At 36.0% G+C, this 19390-nt stretch overlaps 2 protein-coding genes across 8 annotated transcripts in view; one reads left to right on the forward strand and one right to left on the reverse strand.

Annotated features, from left to right (window-relative positions):
- The first annotated feature begins 14 nt into the window (after window positions 1–14).
- LOC106136270 (lysM and putative peptidoglycan-binding domain-containing protein 2) lies at window positions 15–10083 on the forward strand. Its single transcript, XM_060949384.1, has 4 exons — window positions 15–283; window positions 378–664; window positions 7483–7710; window positions 8756–10083. Exons 1-3 carry the CDS (start codon window positions 113–115, stop codon window positions 7691–7693), a joined length of 669 nt encoding a protein of 222 aa, XP_060805367.1. The 5' UTR covers window positions 15–112; the 3' UTR covers window positions 7694–7710; window positions 8756–10083.
- A 3227-nt stretch (window positions 10084–13310) lies between these two features.
- LOC106136237 (uncharacterized) overlaps window positions 13311–19390 on the reverse strand; it is a 286942-nt gene continuing 280862 nt past the window's right edge. For 5 of the 7 annotated variants that reach the window (XM_060949379.1, XM_060949376.1, XM_060949374.1 and 2 more), the window contains 5 exons: window positions 18968–19169; window positions 17368–17503; window positions 16131–16242; window positions 15054–15183; window positions 13311–14476 (listed from right to left, as the gene is read on the reverse strand). In XM_060949379.1, the coding sequence (XP_060805362.1) occupies window positions 13891–14476; window positions 15054–15183; window positions 16131–16242; window positions 17368–17503; window positions 18968–19169 (1166 nt within the window). In that variant the 3' untranslated portion in view covers window positions 13311–13890. Of the gene's footprint in view, window positions 14477–15049; window positions 15184–16130; window positions 16243–17367; window positions 17504–18967; window positions 19170–19390 lie in introns of all 7 variants that reach the window. The other 2 variants (XM_060949375.1, XM_060949381.1) reach the window with 2 other exon arrangements.

Raw genomic sequence — 19390 nt, forward strand, 5'->3', positions numbered from 1 at the left:
ATTGTCAATTTGTCAATGCAATGTCAGTTCACGATCATGACACATGACGTTTTTATGTGTGTGAGTGACTGATTTTCTTTCCTTTCTTTTCTCATTTTGGGATACGTCAAAAATGGAGGATGAACGTCTCTTCGATGAGAGAGTTTCCATCAGAGAATCGGCTAGGCCTTTGAAAAAATATGGGAGCACGTGCAACCACATGAAGAGGAATGAAGAGTACATAAAGCATGTAATGGCAAAAGGCGATACATTACAAGGAATTGCCCTCAAATATGGTGTTACTGTAAGTGTAGGAAGACGGCAATAAAAGTGTTATTATCTTGTTTATTCCTTGGGATTGCATTACAGAATTGTGTCATGATTCTTTCTATTTGCAGATGGAGAAAATAAGAAGAGCAAACCGATTGTTTGCCACGGATAGTTTGTTTTTGAGGGAATATCTACTAATTCCCGTTACGAAGGATTCTCCGTTTTACGAGAATGGGGAGCGAGTAACTGAGATAGCCCCGTCTAATCACCGCGCGTCGATTGCTGGAATGCCAACGAGAGACTTTTCCCCCGGAAGTCCCGATGAAAAGAAGAGTTTTGACGACTTTCTAAATAGACTTGATTCTTCTCTTGCTGATATCAAGAAACATGTCGAAAAGACGAAGGAAAACAGCGAGTAAGTGTTGGTTTATTAACTATTATAATGTGGATACAAAAAGGATATAGACAGTAAATATCATACTTTTCATTGTATTCATGCATAGATCTTTACATCTGCAACAAAAGTGGGCGGGATTTGCTTAAACACATGCGTTGTTGGTAAAGCACTCCTGAATAGCCAGTTTACTTTGCAATAATGACTGCCTAATTTTTCTCTCAATGGTCTCTTTTATGAACATAAAATATAAATTCGTTTTAACAATATAGACGGTGACATTCAAAGACAATAGGTAGGCAGTGTGCAGTTAATTATTTCTGTTATACTCCGTAAAGTCATTGCCCATTAGTAGGCCAGTTTATCATGTTTTGTATGGCATAATTTTTTTTAATTTTCAGTTTCAATTTGACACAGTAGTTACCATGGCAGATATTGATATGTCCGAAATTGTATATTTCCATAGTGTTCATTTGTGCAGGATACTACTATCAGCATTCTACGCACAGAAGTCATATGCCCAGCTGATAACAATGTTTGTTGAGCGATAACTATATTTGGTTTGAGGGTGGACTTGCTCATAACTTATATCGTCTAAGCTCAATAATGTTGGTTTTGAATGTGGAATATTCTACATTGCCTTATCTGGATAAGCTTGAATCAGAATTATCAGAATTATATATAATATTTCTTTACTTTATTCATTTCAAACTAGATACTTGGTAACTACAACTTCATCTGCATAAGATCTAGAAATTTGCATCAAAATATACTTAGCTTGTCTTTTTCAAGGTTTGATCTCTTATCCTTTCTGTCTATCTCATTACATTAATTAAAACTGTTTGTAAAGTTGGCCAAAACCATAAATACATACATACATACATAAAATCACGCCTCTTTCCCGGAGGGGTAGGCAGAGACTACCTCTTTCCACTTGCCACAATCTCTGCATACTTCCTTTGCTTCATCCACATTCATAACTCTCTTCATGCAAGCTCAGCGGTTTCGGGTACTTTTGACCTGACCCTTTCCTCTAGGTCTTCCCACAACGACCTTTCCCTAAAACCATAAATCTTTGCTTAATTCACAAATTGATCAAAACACTGAATACTGAATGCTTTGAATTCTACTATTGGTTGATAATACTATTGGTTTATTCTAAGAAGGATCTTGCAAGCACAAGTCCACATATGACCATTACCCAGAAGTAGGAAAGTCAGGTTAATACATGGAGCAACTTCTTACCCTTTATAAAGGGTAATAATTATGCCCCAGTTTGGATCATGGTTTACTATGTTCATTAGTATGAATAATGTTATTCAGATAAAAGTTTTTAAGATTAGATAACATACTCTTAATAATTTATTTTATTTTGGAGCACATTAACTCCTATGTTTGTTACAAAACAACACAATATCTAATACACTGTGATAATTATTTCCATTTATTTTATTAAACCAAATTTTTCCATCGATTTAGTTATGAATCACCTACTTGGACAATAGTTTTTCTGAATGTCTACAGCGGCATTGTACAAGGTCATGCATGTACTACCTGGTACGAGTTCACTTTCCATTCCGCGGTCGATCGCTCCCCCGACCTTAGCATATCTCATTGTGACCACATAGTTTTGCAGTGATCAGTCCAAATACATATACACCAGCCCACTTTCCCATCTTATTCATTGCATTTCGAGGCTGTTGGTTGGTTTGCCGTGCGGTTCTCGGCACAAATATAAAAAAAATAGGATCACTCCATCTTCTTCCCATGGATTTTTTTCAAATGTGATCGAAATTATATCTGATAAGTAAATCGGTAAAAAAATCAGCCCTTTGTTCTGTGTCGGGCGATGATTATAAACATAGTTATTCCCTTTATAACACTTTTAATTACATATCATTATCGCCAGTCATTGTATTTTATAATCGTGACGTCATGTTGCATATAACTAGCATGCCATAGTCACGAATCACAAAAACATAAGACAGTTTGTTTGATAACAAGACATAAAGATTCTTATCAGTATTTTCATATACTTTCCATTATTGTACTATTTGATAAGGAAATGAGAAAATAGATCCACTATCCATATCATCCGCCTTAAAGGTGTGTTTTTGTTTAAACTATCTTATGAGCTTTCATTTCATCTTCGCTCCCGTAGCAATTACCCGAAAAAAGTAGTATTCATTCGTCTATTCTATCTAGAATGTGACCACAGTGTCAATGTGTAAACACACATGTGTACCAAGTTTCATCAAAATGGGTTCAGTAGTTCTTGAGTTTATTTGTTACTAATAAAAAAAAAACAAGTAAGTAAATCGAACCTGGGACCTTTGGTTTTTAGGCAAAAATAAAACTCAAAGTATACGGCAGCATGTGTGACGCAGTGGTTCTTGCCATTTTAATCTAGTAAGGGGGCACTTTCATAAATTGAAAGAATAAGTACTAGAACGTCGTGTTGATAGTAAGTGTCGAGGTCGTTGACCCTGTATATCTCGTGTTATCAATGTCAACAAGTTTCATAATTCCACTTTGTATAGATTTCGGTTTATTTGGATTTATTATTGTAAGAATTTGAGTGCGTTTGAACACAATCTGCGTGATGAAGTGACAGGTGGAACACGCAAGTTCACATCCTAGTACTATTCACTTTTGCCTTGCAAATTCCTAACCAGGACACCAGAGACGCTATAAAGAGGGGTTTCTTTTGGTCTTTTTTAGGCAAAGATAAAGTTAGGATTCTTATTTCATTTGATTTGTGTAGCAACCTTTCTTTTGAGTCTCTTAAGTATCAATTTCATAGTGATTCTGTCTTACAGCTTAACGAGGTATTAGACTCTTGAAACTACAAATTCTGTCTACTCCGTAAAGATCATGTCACTTCCTTTATCGTGTGGGTAGAACAAAATGTAAGTCCTGATATGCGGCGGAAAATGAGTACGTTAATATAAAGGGATATTAATTACCATCTTGTATTTCGATACATTTAAACTTATTATGTTATTCCAACGACTAAACTATATTACTACAAAGTTTCTTGAAAATACATTCAGTTGTTTGTGCGTAAAAGGTAACACACACACATAGCCCTGACAAACTTTCGCATTTATAATATTATAAGCAGGACGAATATTGTGCAGAATTAATATTGTGAAGTTGACGTTGTTGAAGAAAATGCTGCAGTGCAGTTTGTTACCGCTTCTTCTGCACTGACGCCTTGGAAGCGGCAGTAAACTTAGTTTTTAAGTAATTTATTTGACGTCAACCAAGTTGTAAACCATACGACAATTATTAAGCGATATGGAGGTATCCTATAATAATGAATATAAATAGAAGTAAGTTTGGGATGGAAATTTATGAAAATTTTCAGAAAAAACTTAAGACTGTGATCCAAAACCAATTTAACAGAAAGGAAACAAGGAATTTACATGAAACGGTTATCACAACTGTGCTATAATAAAAGTGAATCTATGTTTATTTATTGGCATTGTAATTCACTAAGTTTACTTTTATAACCAAAGATTTAAATTTACCTACTTAAGGAAAATTAAGGTTTTATACCATCTTTCCAAGATTTGCATTTTTTCATTACCTGTGGTTTAAAAAAAAACAAATAATAATTATATCGAAATTGTCAGTTTCCGTTACATAAACTGAAATATATTTTTCATGTGTTAAATTTTAACACTCATTTATCTGTTCACATAATTAATAGTCCTACCAATTCATATTATGAATTAAACCGTACGTCTGTGAAAGTACAGTTTTACTTAAAGAGAAAAAAACTTACATTTGTGAGATAAACTTTACTTAGTTAATTCGCAACGGCTCTTTCGCACTTCTATTTTCCCCTGTTTGTTTATCTCCTCATCAGATATTCATACGTTGGATCGTAAAAATGGGCTCAAACACATAAACAAATCTCATCTCTTCACATCATAGCAATTTGGAAGGTATTGCCACGATATAAAGGCCAGTTTCTGTTTATCTGTTGCTTCCGCTCCAAAAATTATTAAAAAAAATAAATTTGGAACTAAATCTTATCTGCGGACGGCGAAGGCGGGCATGCTAAAACTATAGGGGTCAGTGCACAACGTAGTATTGAGACGCCGCGAAAATGTGTATCTTTGTATCTTAAATTCTCAACCTAACATTAGTTGTGTTGATTCGAGTATCTTAAGTGATACCATGATATATTTTGATTTGAATCTATTAATACTGAACCGATCTCCATGAAATTTGCATTAATATATAGTGTACGGAAAGAGACATAGTGTACTTATCCCGCGGGCGGAGTCGCGGGCTACATAAATAAAGTTGGATTTTAACTCGCGTCGGTTTTCTTCTCTGCGTGAACTTACCTTGATTATTTCAAGATTAGGGAACCCCAAATATTTTTTTACTAGTCAAAGCCAGTTCGAGCTTTGTGTTAGGGGAATATGGGATACTAACTCCACGATGGTCAACGATTTGTATATGAATACTAATATATAAATATAAATAAATAATATAATAAAATGACCATCGCACTAATGATTGCCTGTGGTTTTCCCTCCTATCTATTGTTTATCGGGTAAATCGTTATGAGATTCGGTTATCGAGCAATAACTGCAATCTCGTTTACGGCGCTGCGTCACCGTCATGTGACTGTACGGTGAAAGTGTTTTGCGTAGTTTTAACCAATTTAAAACAGGAGGTTCTCATTACGTGTGTTTTTGATGATTTTTCAAACAATTTTTGATGCAATCTCTACCATACCATCGATGTAAAAATGTTCAAAAATGTTATGTTGACTCTGGAACGTAAAATTTGGCCACATATGAGATGTTATGACAGTATTACTGGAAAAGAACCCTCTACCCCAAACATGCGTGTCGTACTTTCAAGGTTGAGTAAATAATTTTAATAATTCTGTGTAAGCTACGAATAATTTGGCCATTATGAGTGTTCGTTCAGTACCATACCATATTTGTTTATAGTTCACTGTTTATGTCTAAAAATAGCAGCAACGTCGTTTATTTGCTAAGCGTCTACGTTTCGAATTCTAGACCAATCAATCACCATTATCCATACTAATATTTTGAATGTGAAAGTGAGCTTGTCAGTCTTTTACGTTAAAACCGACCGCCGACCTGCAAACATAGTAATATGGAGTACTATGAAAGACATTGGGTGCTTTACACGCGGGCGAAAAGTCAATCAGTATATAAAACTCGTTTTACTAATGACTGGCAAGCAATGTACAGAAACGCGGATTAGGCTAAACGAAACTTTTTGGGACTTGAATTGAATGAGTATGACTCCTAAAATATCGCATGCAGCGAAAAAGTTCATATGACCTTAAGGGTTGTTTATGGTTATACCAAAACCATGCCATCATAAAACATTGGCCTTATAGGGTATAAAAAAAATCGGGGAAAAATTCTGTCGTGATAAACATTGACGAAAAATTTGTATATTCGAAAATATCGCATGCAGCGAAAAAGTTCATATGACCTTAACGCGACTTTTAACGTATCAGGCACATACATTACTAAAAATTTAAATGAAATTTTTAATCAGCGATACAAAATGTTTCAATTTAGTGTCTAAAAGAAACTTCGAATGGATTTAACATACAACTACATATATCTTATAGATATAAACAATGTAATTTTCTACAATATATAATTACTATTGAGTCAAACAAGCCAGTTTATTTTAGTTTTAAATATATTTTTATATGAGAACTTAATGCTTTTAGAATTAAACATTTTGTAATGTGACATTATAACGCAATCCCCAAAAGTTGTTTTGTTGTATCCTTCGCACGCAACCATTTGCTTTTTACGTTTACATAATTTCTTAAAATTCTATGTTACCCACCTAATAAAAATTTTTATCTACTTTGGTCACCTGGGTAATCAAATTTCACATGCCTATCTAGTTTAATTCCTAATGATCTAAATGATATTTTTCTTATTCTGATTATATATTATATATGTATATAAAGACGTTTCGTATCAATAAAAGACTTAAGTTTATTTTATGTATAAGTATGTATTCACGACCACATATTAAATGTTTGTATAGCGCATATATACATTACCATCGAGGACATTAACCTGACGGATAAACAGACAAGTTTTCTTAGCATGATTAGTTCATACGCTAAAATATGTTGGCAGGCGACAATGTCTTAAACATTACATCAATTTACACAAAGTGTATCTTTATAGCCGCTACATACAGTTCACTTTGGAACTAACCACAATACTATGTTTACAAAACAAGACTAAAAATATGGGGTGTTGTTAAAACACGACTGGTATTTCTATCTTTATTATGAACTAAGGCCTATGCTTGTCTAAACTGACTCAAGTGATTCATAAAAGGAAGTTACGTTAAAAATTATGATACGTATTTCAATCAGTCTATTACGAAAAAGTCACGATTGTGCCGTGTCGTTCCCGTCACCAATAGGAAAAAGAATATCTCTTTTCCATGGATGTCGTAAACGGCGACTAAGGGATAGGCTTGTAAACTTGAGATTCTTTTAGGCGATGGGCCATGGGAAATATTTGGATCTCAACTTTATCGTTAAGTCAAACTTAGCTGAACGTGGCCTATCAGTCTTTTCAAGATTGTTAAAGTTAAAGTCACGATTCCAGGCATTTAAGAATAGAATCACTCCATCTCCTTTCCGATGGATGTCCTGAAGATGGCTAATTTAATAATCCCATCGAACTTTTTTAAGCTTTCATACTATTGTGTAAGCGAAGAAAAACCAAATTTATAATAAAAAAAAAACGTGTGTGAACCATATCAAGTAATTGACCATTGTTTTATCCACATTACAGATTCGCGAAAGAGTTCGAAAACGACTTCGTGCGTCACCGGCCGACGGCGCGCCTTCGGCAGTCCGCTTCGCTCGGGGCGTCCACTTCGTACAACGAAGTGATCCCTCCACCACTGCCGCCGCCACCCACGGCCGTTCTCACGCAGGGGAGGAGGGTAGATAGTTCCCTGAAACGCCTGGAGAGGGCGCACGATGACCTTTTTCAGTTGTAGCGGCCGAGACAGCGCAGGTGTGTTTATCACTATCATATCATCACGTCTATATCCCTGAAGTCGCGGAACAGGCGTTGGGAAAGCTAGTGAATGGTAAATTACGGTTATAGAAAAATGTCTTATCTGTCCTTTATATTCACCATTGGTTTAAGAGTAAAAAAAAAACTCGTTCACTATTCATTAGATAGCAACTAGAAAGGGCATCTATTCTCGTTGTTGCAAAGGTCAGGACTATTTTAATCTTGGTTGCATAAAGAAACACAACTAACAGTAAGTTTAAAAGTGAGTTGAAGTGGAACTAAAAAAAAATAATTACGATAACAAACGACTCCAATGATGACAAGGTTGTTTTTAGGAAACTTTTAAAAAATTAATTAGTCTATTCTGGAAAATTATTTCTACAAAAATGGAATTTTTATGCTATGCAAATGTTTAGCAAACTTAATGATAATGCTTCTGGTGTTAGTCCCGATTGTGTTTTTTTTATGTCTGAAAAGGAGCCGTAGGTGCCCCCTATGACCAATATCCTGGATTGGATGAGACATGTTTTACACGAAGCTACTCCCGACTTTTCATAGGAATCTAATCTATCTGAACTAGAATACAGTAGAAATGATGAAACCTATTGTGCACAATTGCGCACTAAATTCCGTTATCAATAAAAAAAGATAACATGTAAAAAGTACAATGATGATATTGGTACGAGTCCGTAATTCCCTGACCAGGGCTGATATTAGTTCAGCCTATATGGTATCTTAACTTTAATGAACGTAACACGTTTATTGATTTATACGCACTCACTAAAGTAATTTCTCTATAATTATATACTCCAGCCCCCGTAGCATGACAAAAAACTATCGCTCCCGTTTCACGCCATAATAATAAGCGAAACAGCAATAGTTATTCGCGCGATAAAAACTGCGTCGCGCGTGCCATGCTACCGTACCTGGATTGTGGTCATAGACGGCGTAAACCAATGTCCTTTCCTGAGATAAATATGCCTAGGAAAGCAGGATGACCTACTTCACCAGCTGTGTCTCACACTTTCTATATCAATTTCAGATATGCGCGCTTCCATTAAACGTGACGGCCGGCACTGTGTTGACGTCACAGCGCCCGGTGCCGTCCCTAGCCGGCCTCGTAGGCTCCGGGCTTCGAACCCCCGACCCCCTAGTGGCCTAGTCCCTCGGTCTATCGAACTGATACGAAGTCGGTGAGTTATATATTCGCGGGACGTGATATTAGATAGTAACGCGTATAATATTGTGTGTTGTTATAGTTGGTATTTATACCCATATTCCTATCGTGCATTAGTAGAATTGTAAATTTGAATAACTGGCATATCCATTATTTTCAATCAATTTATGTCTATTAACCCAGATTATGTTAATATATATTCAAGGTTTGAAAGACTGCGAAAGGCGGTTTGATAGCCATTTTCTACCAGTCTGATTAAATGCAAGAATAGTGCGGAATGTAATTCGGAATATTATCTAAGTATTGAATTGTTTGACATTCCTTTATGACGGAAACATGTAATAAGACTTCGTCCGTCGAGATATGTGCGATGCAAATCAGTAAAAAAAATTTTTTTTGAGTTTGATCAAAATTACAGGCATCTGTGTGAATTTTGATCGCAGATACCAGTGTACGTGTATTTTGATAGATAGTGTATCGCGTCGCACAAAAAAATATATTTTCCAAACTACATCACCTTAATATTTGTGGATTTATGTCATGATGATGTCGTATTAAACAGATTAGCATACATTTTTATTCTTATCTATCTTTATATAACTTGCACTGAGATTGGGGATTTGCATAACAAAATTCAATGTATGTTTATTATGTATGTACCTACCTTTTTTATATCTTATCTGTCGTGTATTTTGTCTGTCCATTTGTACATACTATGTGTATTATTGTGTATATCGATGTTATTATTGTATACACTTATTTATGAACTATAAATAATAATAATAAAGAAAATATGTTGGCAGCTCCCATTTTACACAAGGTTTACATAAAATCAAATATCTAATTTGTCCACTTGCGATTTCTTGAACCTTTTGAACGCGATGTTTTTGTCCATAAAAATAATAACGAGAAATCAAATTGTGAAAGTAACATTATAATTTTTTTTAAACAATCATTAATTAAAATAAAAAAATACAATAATTATTTTAGTGGACTCTTTTTTTTATATACTATTTTATTTATTTTATCGAAATACAAAAAAGTCTTTATTTTTGTTATATTAGTTTTCATCATCATCATCGTACTTTAGCGATATAACAACAATAGCCATGTATTGTATCGAATAACATTGTAGTGCTGTTTTCGTAATTTAATGGCAGAAAATAAATACTTATAAAAAGGATTTTGTAAAATATATGAAACGATAAGGCTAGTCTAGTGTGTAATATAAGCTTCACATGTTACACTTCTTACACTGCACATTAATTTTAATTATATAAGGTGAGCACAAATTAAAAACAAATATTTCAAGGGTAAATTTGGGCAATTAATGACAACATTTCTAAAAAAATCTACTTTTGTTCCGTCGAGTGCTTAATGTTTATGAAAAGTCAAATCAATATAAGTTTTGACACAACAGTTTCTCACAACAATGAGAAAAGTATCAGATCGTTTCGAACAAACAAAATATTAGTTGATTTTTTTAATGTTTTGCTACAGTTTGTTAGGAAAAGCGGTTCATTAAATATTGCTGAACCCACCCTTCAAATAGTTGTAAGTACGTACATAATTTGTGCAAATCTTGTGTACAACTTGTTAAAAAAAATATTGGATAAAATGATTAAATACGACATAAAAGTTAATCAGTAAAATAGATTTAACACAAAATTCATATTTAGAAAATTAATAAACGATCGTAATACATTGCCAAATTACAGTAAAATTAATATTGCTGTTACTTTAGTGTCAAATTAATAATCCTTCTTTGAAGTTGTTTCAGTAAATATACGCCTTGTCATTGAATATATTTTATCTGAGATTATTTATTGTTCCTGTTGAAGAATTTATAAATAATACAAAATTTTCTAATGCATCGTATACCATACCTGTAATTATGCTTTCAGAGCTTCACAACATTGTCAAATCATACTTATTTAATAAATCAGAATGTTTGTATAGATGTGTGCTGAACGGATTTTCATGAAACATTGCAGTGCACAGCTAAGACATTAGAATGACATTAATACGTTAAAATTTTAAGGAGATTTAAGGCAGAAGAAGCCGCGGGCAATCGCTTACATACATCTAAGCTAATAGCCGCGTTTTAGATAATAATAGTGCCTTGGTAGGTGGTTTAGAAATTGTCAAGAAGTAAAAGATGCGATAAATCAATCTGTAATGTGAATTGTAATATGTCCATTATGACATTGTTTTGTACGTATATTGATTATGAATGTACGTTGATAATTATTTTTTATTTTTGAAGTAAGTTCGAAACTTGTGTTACGAAATACTAACTCAACAAAATTATATTTTATAATAAATATCTGTATAGATAAACATCCAAGACCCAGGCGTTATATTGTAAATAATGGTATGATATACGGCAAAGAACAAAATAATATTGATGATTTTTTATTCATATATCATCAGTTTTTTTTTCATAGAAAATTTGTCTTTCAAGCAAATGAACCAGTTATTATAAGCAGCTTGTTAGTTTTTAATTTAAAAACGAATATATGTAGTTAATAAACGAATATTATGTACTGTTAATTTGTATTGTGCAATAATAAATTTGGTTAAGCGCTTGAAATATGAGAACTATAAATATAACAGTAGGAAATATAGAAACTAATATTCCAGTAGGGTTCGGATGGTTACAACTTATAACGGTTAACCGTTTTAAATGACGTCCACGAAACTCCAGTTCGGTTTTATATTTTGGAATTAACTAAGATTTGTTAACGGCATATTGACGATTATTACAACCGTTTGTATTTTATTCCAAGTTTGTTAACTAGATTTTGGCGTCCACGGATGCAACCTGAATATTTGGAATTATTTTGAGCAATATTGTCCTTATCTCTCGAACTTTGTCTTGGTATAAATGGTAGGAAGGGTTTACGACGCATTTGTTTAAAATAAGTTTGAGTAATTAAAAGGCAGTTGACTGGAACCATAATTATTCAAGTCCCGAGGGAATCTTTATAAAATAATGTTTCGTACCGAAAATACAGTTGTTTCTGGTGCTACTATAAAATTAATTTCGTACGTTTAGTTAGTTTGGTAGTCAAAGTACTACTGTGTCAAAAATGTGTGAAATTATTATTCAGTTCCTTAATATTACTATGTTAGGAACATTCACAATTTTGTTAAAAGATTCATAGACTAATAGAGCCAATGTTATGACTAAAGTTTACGATAAAATAAATTTTTATTTGTATGTAAGTTTATTTGTTGCACGTGTTACAATAAATTAATTTACAGCTAACGAAATAAACTGTTAAATAAGTAAGGAACCAAATAAATGTAAATTATTGAAAAATAATGAATTTTGTGTGTACATATATTATGTATAATTTTCGTAGCTTGTAAAATTTTGTGCATAATGTATGTATGATTTAGCGAACAATTATTTAATTTGCCGATTTATCATTGTATTTTTGTATGCTCCCGATTAATTTATGCTAGTTGAGCTTAAATAAATAAATAATATTTTATTACATGTTAGAATTGACTTTAATTTACAAATATATAAAATATGCCTCTTTCCCTAAGTGGTAGGCAGAGGCTAATTTTTTCATTTGTCTCGATCCCTGCATACTTCCTTCACTTCATTTTCATTCAGTGTTTTCTACATGTTAGCTTTTATTTACAAGGTTTTGTATTGAATGTTGTGCGGCCCGGCAATACAAAAAAGAATAGGACCACTCAATCTTCTTTTTTGAGTATCTTACAAGCCGACTAAGGGCTTTTAAACTTCGTTAAAATTATATAAGAATCTTTGTTTACTCCATAATTGTCAAGTAGATTTCGAACGAAAAACACCAATTTCAATAGTAAAAAATTTATTGTAAATAAAAATATATTGTACCCGATTTAACGTAAAATATAATTCGTTTATCGAATCATCTTAAACATATTTTAACTAAAAATATTATTTACAATGTTAACACTACGCACTGGCTGCATTAATGTTTAACTACAATTTATCTAATTTATATTGTGATACATTGACCGTGAGGTAATTAAAATAACATAAACTACAAACACATACAATAGTGGTAATAAGTAGTAGTTATATCAAAATATCATTCTCTCTAAACAAAAAAAAAATTAAATTTCCCTTCTTTTATGTCTAATGTATATGTTCACTTTTATGTATAACAACAAGAAGAGTTAGGTAAACAATTAGTGAGCGATAGAGAAAAGTCAGTTTAATGCAATTCTGTGATGTAATGGCTTTTACAACAGTTTAGTTTAAACCATGACATTTTATAGATATTGCTTGCCAACGGTATCTGTCCACTGAAAATTGTTTCGGCATTATATTTTGTGCATATATCTGCTAAAAGTATTAAAAATTTAATAATATATATATAAATTTATATTTTAATTAGTGATTGATTTTTTGAGGTACCAGAAATAATATTATATGAATGAATAACTAATACATGTAAAAATAATATCACATTTCGTTTATCTAATAACTATGTTAGTAAATTTATACAGTATATGAAACTTGTTTTAAGACATGAATGGTAAAATCAGATAACTACTGTGTTATACAGATTAACATCAACATAAACAAAAAAAAAATTGTATCTGATTTAAATTGAATAGCAATATACTATCATAAATGGTTTTTTAATTATAAAATAAATTTAAAACATTTAAATAAATTGTTATACATTTTAGTAATGATGGAGTTAAATAAAGTATTATTGGTCTAACCTTTAACCGACTTGCGACTGTAAAAAATAAAATCACTGATTAAAATAATAAAAAAAATGGTAACTATGTTTCCCTGTGTCATTATTTACAATAAGTTATTTTACAGATAAATCTTATACAATTTGATACAATCTTTTATAATAAGTACCTACATAATATATTTACAATTTAACTAACTAACGTTTGGCATGATGCACCCCTGTTTCCATGTTATTCGTTTGCTTACGCTGCTAAATTGAATCACTTTACTTAACTACCATTCACCCCTAAGTCGGCGCTTCTTCAATTTGGTCGAGTATAACGGTTTTACCGTCTTGAGTCCTGTTTAGAAGAAAATCCAGATCGCTGGATATTTTATTGAGCATTTTATCTGTATCTGGGGAATTGTACGCTTTGTTCCACTCCCTGTTCACTTGTTCGATGTCAGATTTTTTGGGTTCCTCCTTGACCACTTCAATGGACGGTAGTGACGTGCTGGAAGAGAAGTCAGGGTTTTTGCTTTTCTTTAAGCAGCTTTTTATAGGTGGGGATGGGATTTTGGAGACGTCCGGGTTGGATTGTACGCAGAGGGTGCATTCTTTGGGTTCTGTGTGTTTTTCTGGGTAGGGTTCGAAGTCTACGGAGCAGGTGAGGAGGGGGGCGGGTGTTTCCCGAGGGGGTGTGTTGAGGACTCCTAGTTCTAGACAGACCCTGGCCATGTACTCGGGCTGTGAGGGGGGATGGGGGATGAGATCGCAGACGGCGTGGGTGGTGGACATGTGCCGTGTCTCGTAGCGGTGCGGACTCATCATAGAGTCTTTGTATTCGACGCAGCGGACGATATCTGCTCTGCTGTCGGGGGTTGATTGTCTTCTGAAATGAAAGCGGAGTGCTTTGATCATTAAACAACTACTAATTGACAAATACTATAACTCGAAAATAAAGTTAAATTATGATTTAACAAAGGCAATAAAGTTTGACCCTGAATTTGGTTTATTATAAAGACAGGGATGACCACCTAAATTTCTTTCCTTGGTTTAACTGCACTATCACTTATTTTTTAAATTACTGTTGAAGCTTTGCCTGTTAGCATTTCAAGGTTATGATGACCATCCTGGAGTAGGTAAAGTTACGTATACTGTGTCTCACCTACCGATGCATCCTAGCGGGAGACTCGAGACTTCAATTCTCCTCCTTGCTTTATGTACCCAGTGGCTTAACAAATATTACCATTCTCACTCTCATTTGTAACGGTTTCTTCCTCCTTAGAAAGTAGTCCGAAATCTGTTCATGAAGACGGTTTTGGAGTAATTTGTATGTTTAACCTACTGATGTGTCTAACACTGGAGCCTATCTACTTCATCTCCTTACTAAGTTCTAGTCTATGTCGGTTACATTATCTATGACCTGGTGTATGTGAATTAAATCAGGTGTACTATGTATTACCTACCGATGCGCCCTGGCCGGAGACTCGAGCCCCGGCGCGCGCCAGTACGAGCTGACGGGCGACACCGGCGACGAGCACTCCACTGTACCCACTCCACCGCGACTCTCCACTTCTCCTCCTTGCTTTATGTACACTGTACACAGAGTAATTATGTGAGTTAAGATTTTGATACGATTGGAATGAAGGAAATTAATAATGGCCCCAAGATCACGAGTTTAATCGCAAACCTCTGTCATCTTTCGTTCTCTTGACTAAGCCTCATTATGTATTTTTCCCGGTGAAAAATGAGGGCCCAGATAGTTCCGGACTCTTTCTAGCACAAATATCTTGTTATATTAATGCCTGGACTAATCAATGAAAAAAGAAGAGAACTGTAGTTTCGTTGGTAGGAGAAACAGCCTTCGCTGTTCAGTTGTATTATATGAAATATATTATATTTTTCAAAAGATACTGCAGTATATTGACGGCTGACCTAGGCCTAGTAAATAAGTGATCCAAATGCTGTGGTTTTGAAAGAGCCATAAAAGTGGAGTACATTTGATAACAGAGATGTCTTTTTAATTAAATGACTAATGCCCTTAATAAATCGTTGGTGAAAACGGCCATGAAACACTCATATGGAATGGACATAGAAAAAAAAGAATACTTTGTGCCGTGGGGTTTCCCGGCACCAATATCAAAAGAATAGGACCAATCCATCACTTTCCCATGGATGTCGTAAAAGGCGACTAAGGGATATGCTTATAAACTTGAGATAATAAGGCGATATAGGCGATGGGCTAGCAGCCTGTCACTATTTGAATCTCAATTCTATCATTAAGCCAACAGCTGGACGTGGCCTATCAGTCTTTCCAAGTCCGCTGGCTCTGTCCACCCCGCAAGGGATATAAACGTGTTTATATGAATGAATACTTACGGTAGGTAAAGGGTCAGGTCAAAAGTGCTCGAAACCGCCAAGTTATGAATGTGGATGAAGCGAAGCAAGTATGCAGAGATCGTGGCAAGTGGAAAGAGGTAGTCTCTGCGTACACCTCCGGGAAAGAGGCGTGATTGTATGTATGTATGTATGTATGTACTTACAACTGAGTGACGTGTCCCCATCGCGGTCGTGGTGCGGCAGAGACAACACGCGGCGAGCGGCTCGCAGGCACTCTTCGTCGCGTACCACGTAACACACCACCATCGCCACGCCCTGATTGTAGCCAAGACGTGAGTGATTGTATAAAAGTTAGTAGTTCAAATCTCCTTTGTAGAGCTCTTGATATTTCTTCATTTGAATATTCTGAACAATATCCAGGTTTACTTGGAAAAATGTTTAGTTTCGGTTAAATAAAAGAGAATACTTACTAAAACTGAAATACACAGAAGTAATGGTTTATTGTTGTAAGTATTTCAAATAATCTCCTTTGTAGAGCTCTTGATATTTATTCATGTGAATATACTAAACAATATCCAGGTTTACTCGGAAAAATGTTTAGTTTTGGCTAAATAAAAGAGAATACTAAAACTGAAATACACAGAAGTAATGGTTTATTGTTGTAAGTATTTCAAATCATCTCCTTTGTAGAGCTCTTGATATTTATTCATGTGAATATACTAAACAATATCCAGGTTTACTTGGAAAAATGTTTAGTTCTGGCTAAATAAAAGAGAATACTAAAACTGAAATACACAGAAGTAATATTATATTGTTGTAAGTATTTCAAATCATCTAATTTGTAGAGCTCTTGATATTTATTCATGTGAATATACCTACTAAACAATATCCAGGTTTACTTGGAAAACTGTTTAGTTTTGGCTAAATAAAAGAGAATACTGACTGATACACAGAACAGTCTAAACCGCTGGGTTTAGAGAATCGCTGGCTCTAGAAATTTATAGAAAAATTAGTCAGCGTAGCAGCTGACAGTACGATGATGTGCTATCGTAGTTACCAGCAGTATGAGTGTGTGGCGGACTTTATAAATGGGCGATTGTTGCAAAATATACAATCGCCTGAATCGAAAATTGCGCATTTTAGCACATCGCATGCGCCAACGTAAGTCGATAACAATCGACTGATGTTATCGACTGACATCATGGTTATCGTCTGCGTTAAACAATCGATTCAATTACTTTTAGTAGTAATCGCCCATCGCTTGACTTATTAAATCAATATATTCAAATGCATAGTATTCTATCATTAGGCCAAACAGCTGAACGTGTCCTTTCAGTCTTTTGGAGACTGTTGGCTCCGTCTACCCCGCAAAGGTTTTAGACGTGATTATATGCTATGTTAGGTATCCTGTAAACAAGTCTCTAGAGAGAAGTGCCTCACGTTAGCTAGAGCGGCGGCTGAGAGCGCGGCCGCGTGCGCCAGGCGCCGCTCGCCGGGCTGCGCGTACGCAACGCCGGCCGCCTGCGCCGCCGCCGTCGTCACCAGCAGCACCAGCGTGTGCCGGACTACACGGCTCCTGAAAACAACGTTTAGTTTACCGTTCCACTTTTTAATTGTAAGGAATCGTCAGCTTCAAAAATTTGGAAAAAGGCATTCCCAGGGCTCCTCTCCAGAGTGGTGAGGATGCAACCGGAACGAAGAAAGGAAAGGGTCAATATGGAGATCCGTTTTATAAATTTAAGACCTTGTACTCATATAATTCAAATAGACATTTTAATTTCAAAATCTCACCTGTGCCGTGTGGTTCCTGGCACCAATACAAAAAAAGAATAAGACCACTACATCTCTTTCCCACGGATGTCGTAAAAGGCGACTTAGGGATAGGCTTACAAATTTGGGATTATTTTTTAGGCGATGGGCTAGCAACCTGTCACTATTTGAATCTCAATTCTATCATTAAGCCCAAAACTGAACGTGGTTGTGGCGACATCTCTACGCCACTTGTCGACAACATCAAATCACACAACAACTGTCAATCATCTCGAAGAAATCGACGCGCTCAGCCAAAAGCAGCAAAGAACCCAAATCGCGATTTCAGAGATTTCAAGGATTGGAGCTATATATACAACCTCCGACTCAACATCGTCGGAGCCGCGGTTCCCCAGGCATAACACCTAGCCTGGCGGAAGATCTTCCCTTTGGTGGCGGTCGAGCCGAATCATCGCTCCCGCTACATTGGTGACCCCGACGTGATTGGAAGCAACCTTCTCCATCATCATCAACTCCAATCCTCAGCATCACTCCTCACTCTGCAAGCAGTCTCACAGCAAGCCAGCAACTGGGTATCGCAGCAGGTCCATCGCAGCCGACTCACCGAGCTTCCTGGTCCTGTCTCCACCCGCACTTCACTCTCTTCGACTTCAGCGACCGACGCATCTACCGCAGCCCACGCCTGGATCTCTTCGACGGCCGCTCTTCTCTCCAGCGTGGCAGCTCTGCACGATTTCTCTCGGCGCCAACAAGTCGACTTCGCTCTCTACTGTCTCGACTCACCGCAGACTACGAGCAACGCAACGGCTCACTCCTGACTCACTAGGACTTCGAGCAACTTCCGACTCACTGGAAGACTTCTGGCACTTGCAAGCTACTGAAGCACAGATTGCACAGCAAGATCAAGACTTCAGACCTCCGGTCTTGGGGGGGAGTACTGTGGCGACATCTCTACGCCACTTGTCGACAACATCAAATCACACAACAACTGTCAATCATCTCGAAGAAATCGACGCGCTCAGCCAAAAGCAGCAAAGAACCCAAATCGCGATTTCAGAGATTTCAAGGATTGGAGCTATATATACAACCTCCGACTCAACATCGTCGGAGCCGCGGTTCCCCAGGCATAACACCTAGCCTGGCGGAAGATCTTCCCTTTGGTGGCGGTCGAGCCGAATCATCGCTCCCGCTACATGGTCATTCAGTCTTTTCAAGCCTGTTGACTGTGTCTGCCCCGCAAGGGATATAGACGTGACCATATGTATCTCACCTGTCCTTCAGGTAGTTTCTTCTCTCCGGCGGGACTTTGTGCGTGATAGTTCTCAGTCTAGCGGCGGCGCACAATGCTAGAGCGAGACACAGCGCCGCCAGCAGCGCGCAGCCAGCAGCACACACCGAGGCTGCCGCAGCCCCTAATTGCAGGGGGGCCCCGCCCCACAGTCTGGCTGAGAGCCAGGCTAGGGTGCAGACACCTGGTGATACAAAGATCACATTGTTATGCTCATAAAGGGTAAGGGTTTAGTGGAATCGCCAAGGAAAACACAATCATGACACAATCGCAATACCAACTCAATCTCAAGATTAATGATTTCAAGAGTAACAAACTAAATTGCGACAGAATTGAGATTGAGAGTAAGCTTGCAGGTCAAAAGTACCCGAAACCGCCGAGCTTGCATGAAGAGTTATGAATGTG

Source organism: Amyelois transitella, chromosome 18 (genome assembly GCF_032362555.1).
Source record: "Amyelois transitella isolate CPQ chromosome 18, ilAmyTran1.1, whole genome shotgun sequence".
Classification (NCBI taxonomy): Eukaryota; Metazoa; Arthropoda; class Insecta; order Lepidoptera; family Pyralidae; genus Amyelois; species Amyelois transitella.

What these genes read in the sequence shown, in the direction of transcription:
- LOC106136270 (XM_060949384.1), top strand. Translation starts at nt 113, where the DNA reads ATGGAGGATGAACGTCTCTTCGATGAGAGAGTTTCCATCAGAGAATCG. An exon ending in CCCTCAAATATGGTGTTACT is followed by an intron (nt 284 to 377) that starts GTAAGTGTAGGA and finishes TTCTATTTGCAG; the next exon opens with ATGGAGAAAATAAGAAGAGC. An exon ending in AAGACGAAGGAAAACAGCGA is followed by an intron (nt 665 to 7,482) that starts GTAAGTGTTGGT and finishes TCCACATTACAG; the next exon opens with ATTCGCGAAAGAGTTCGAAA.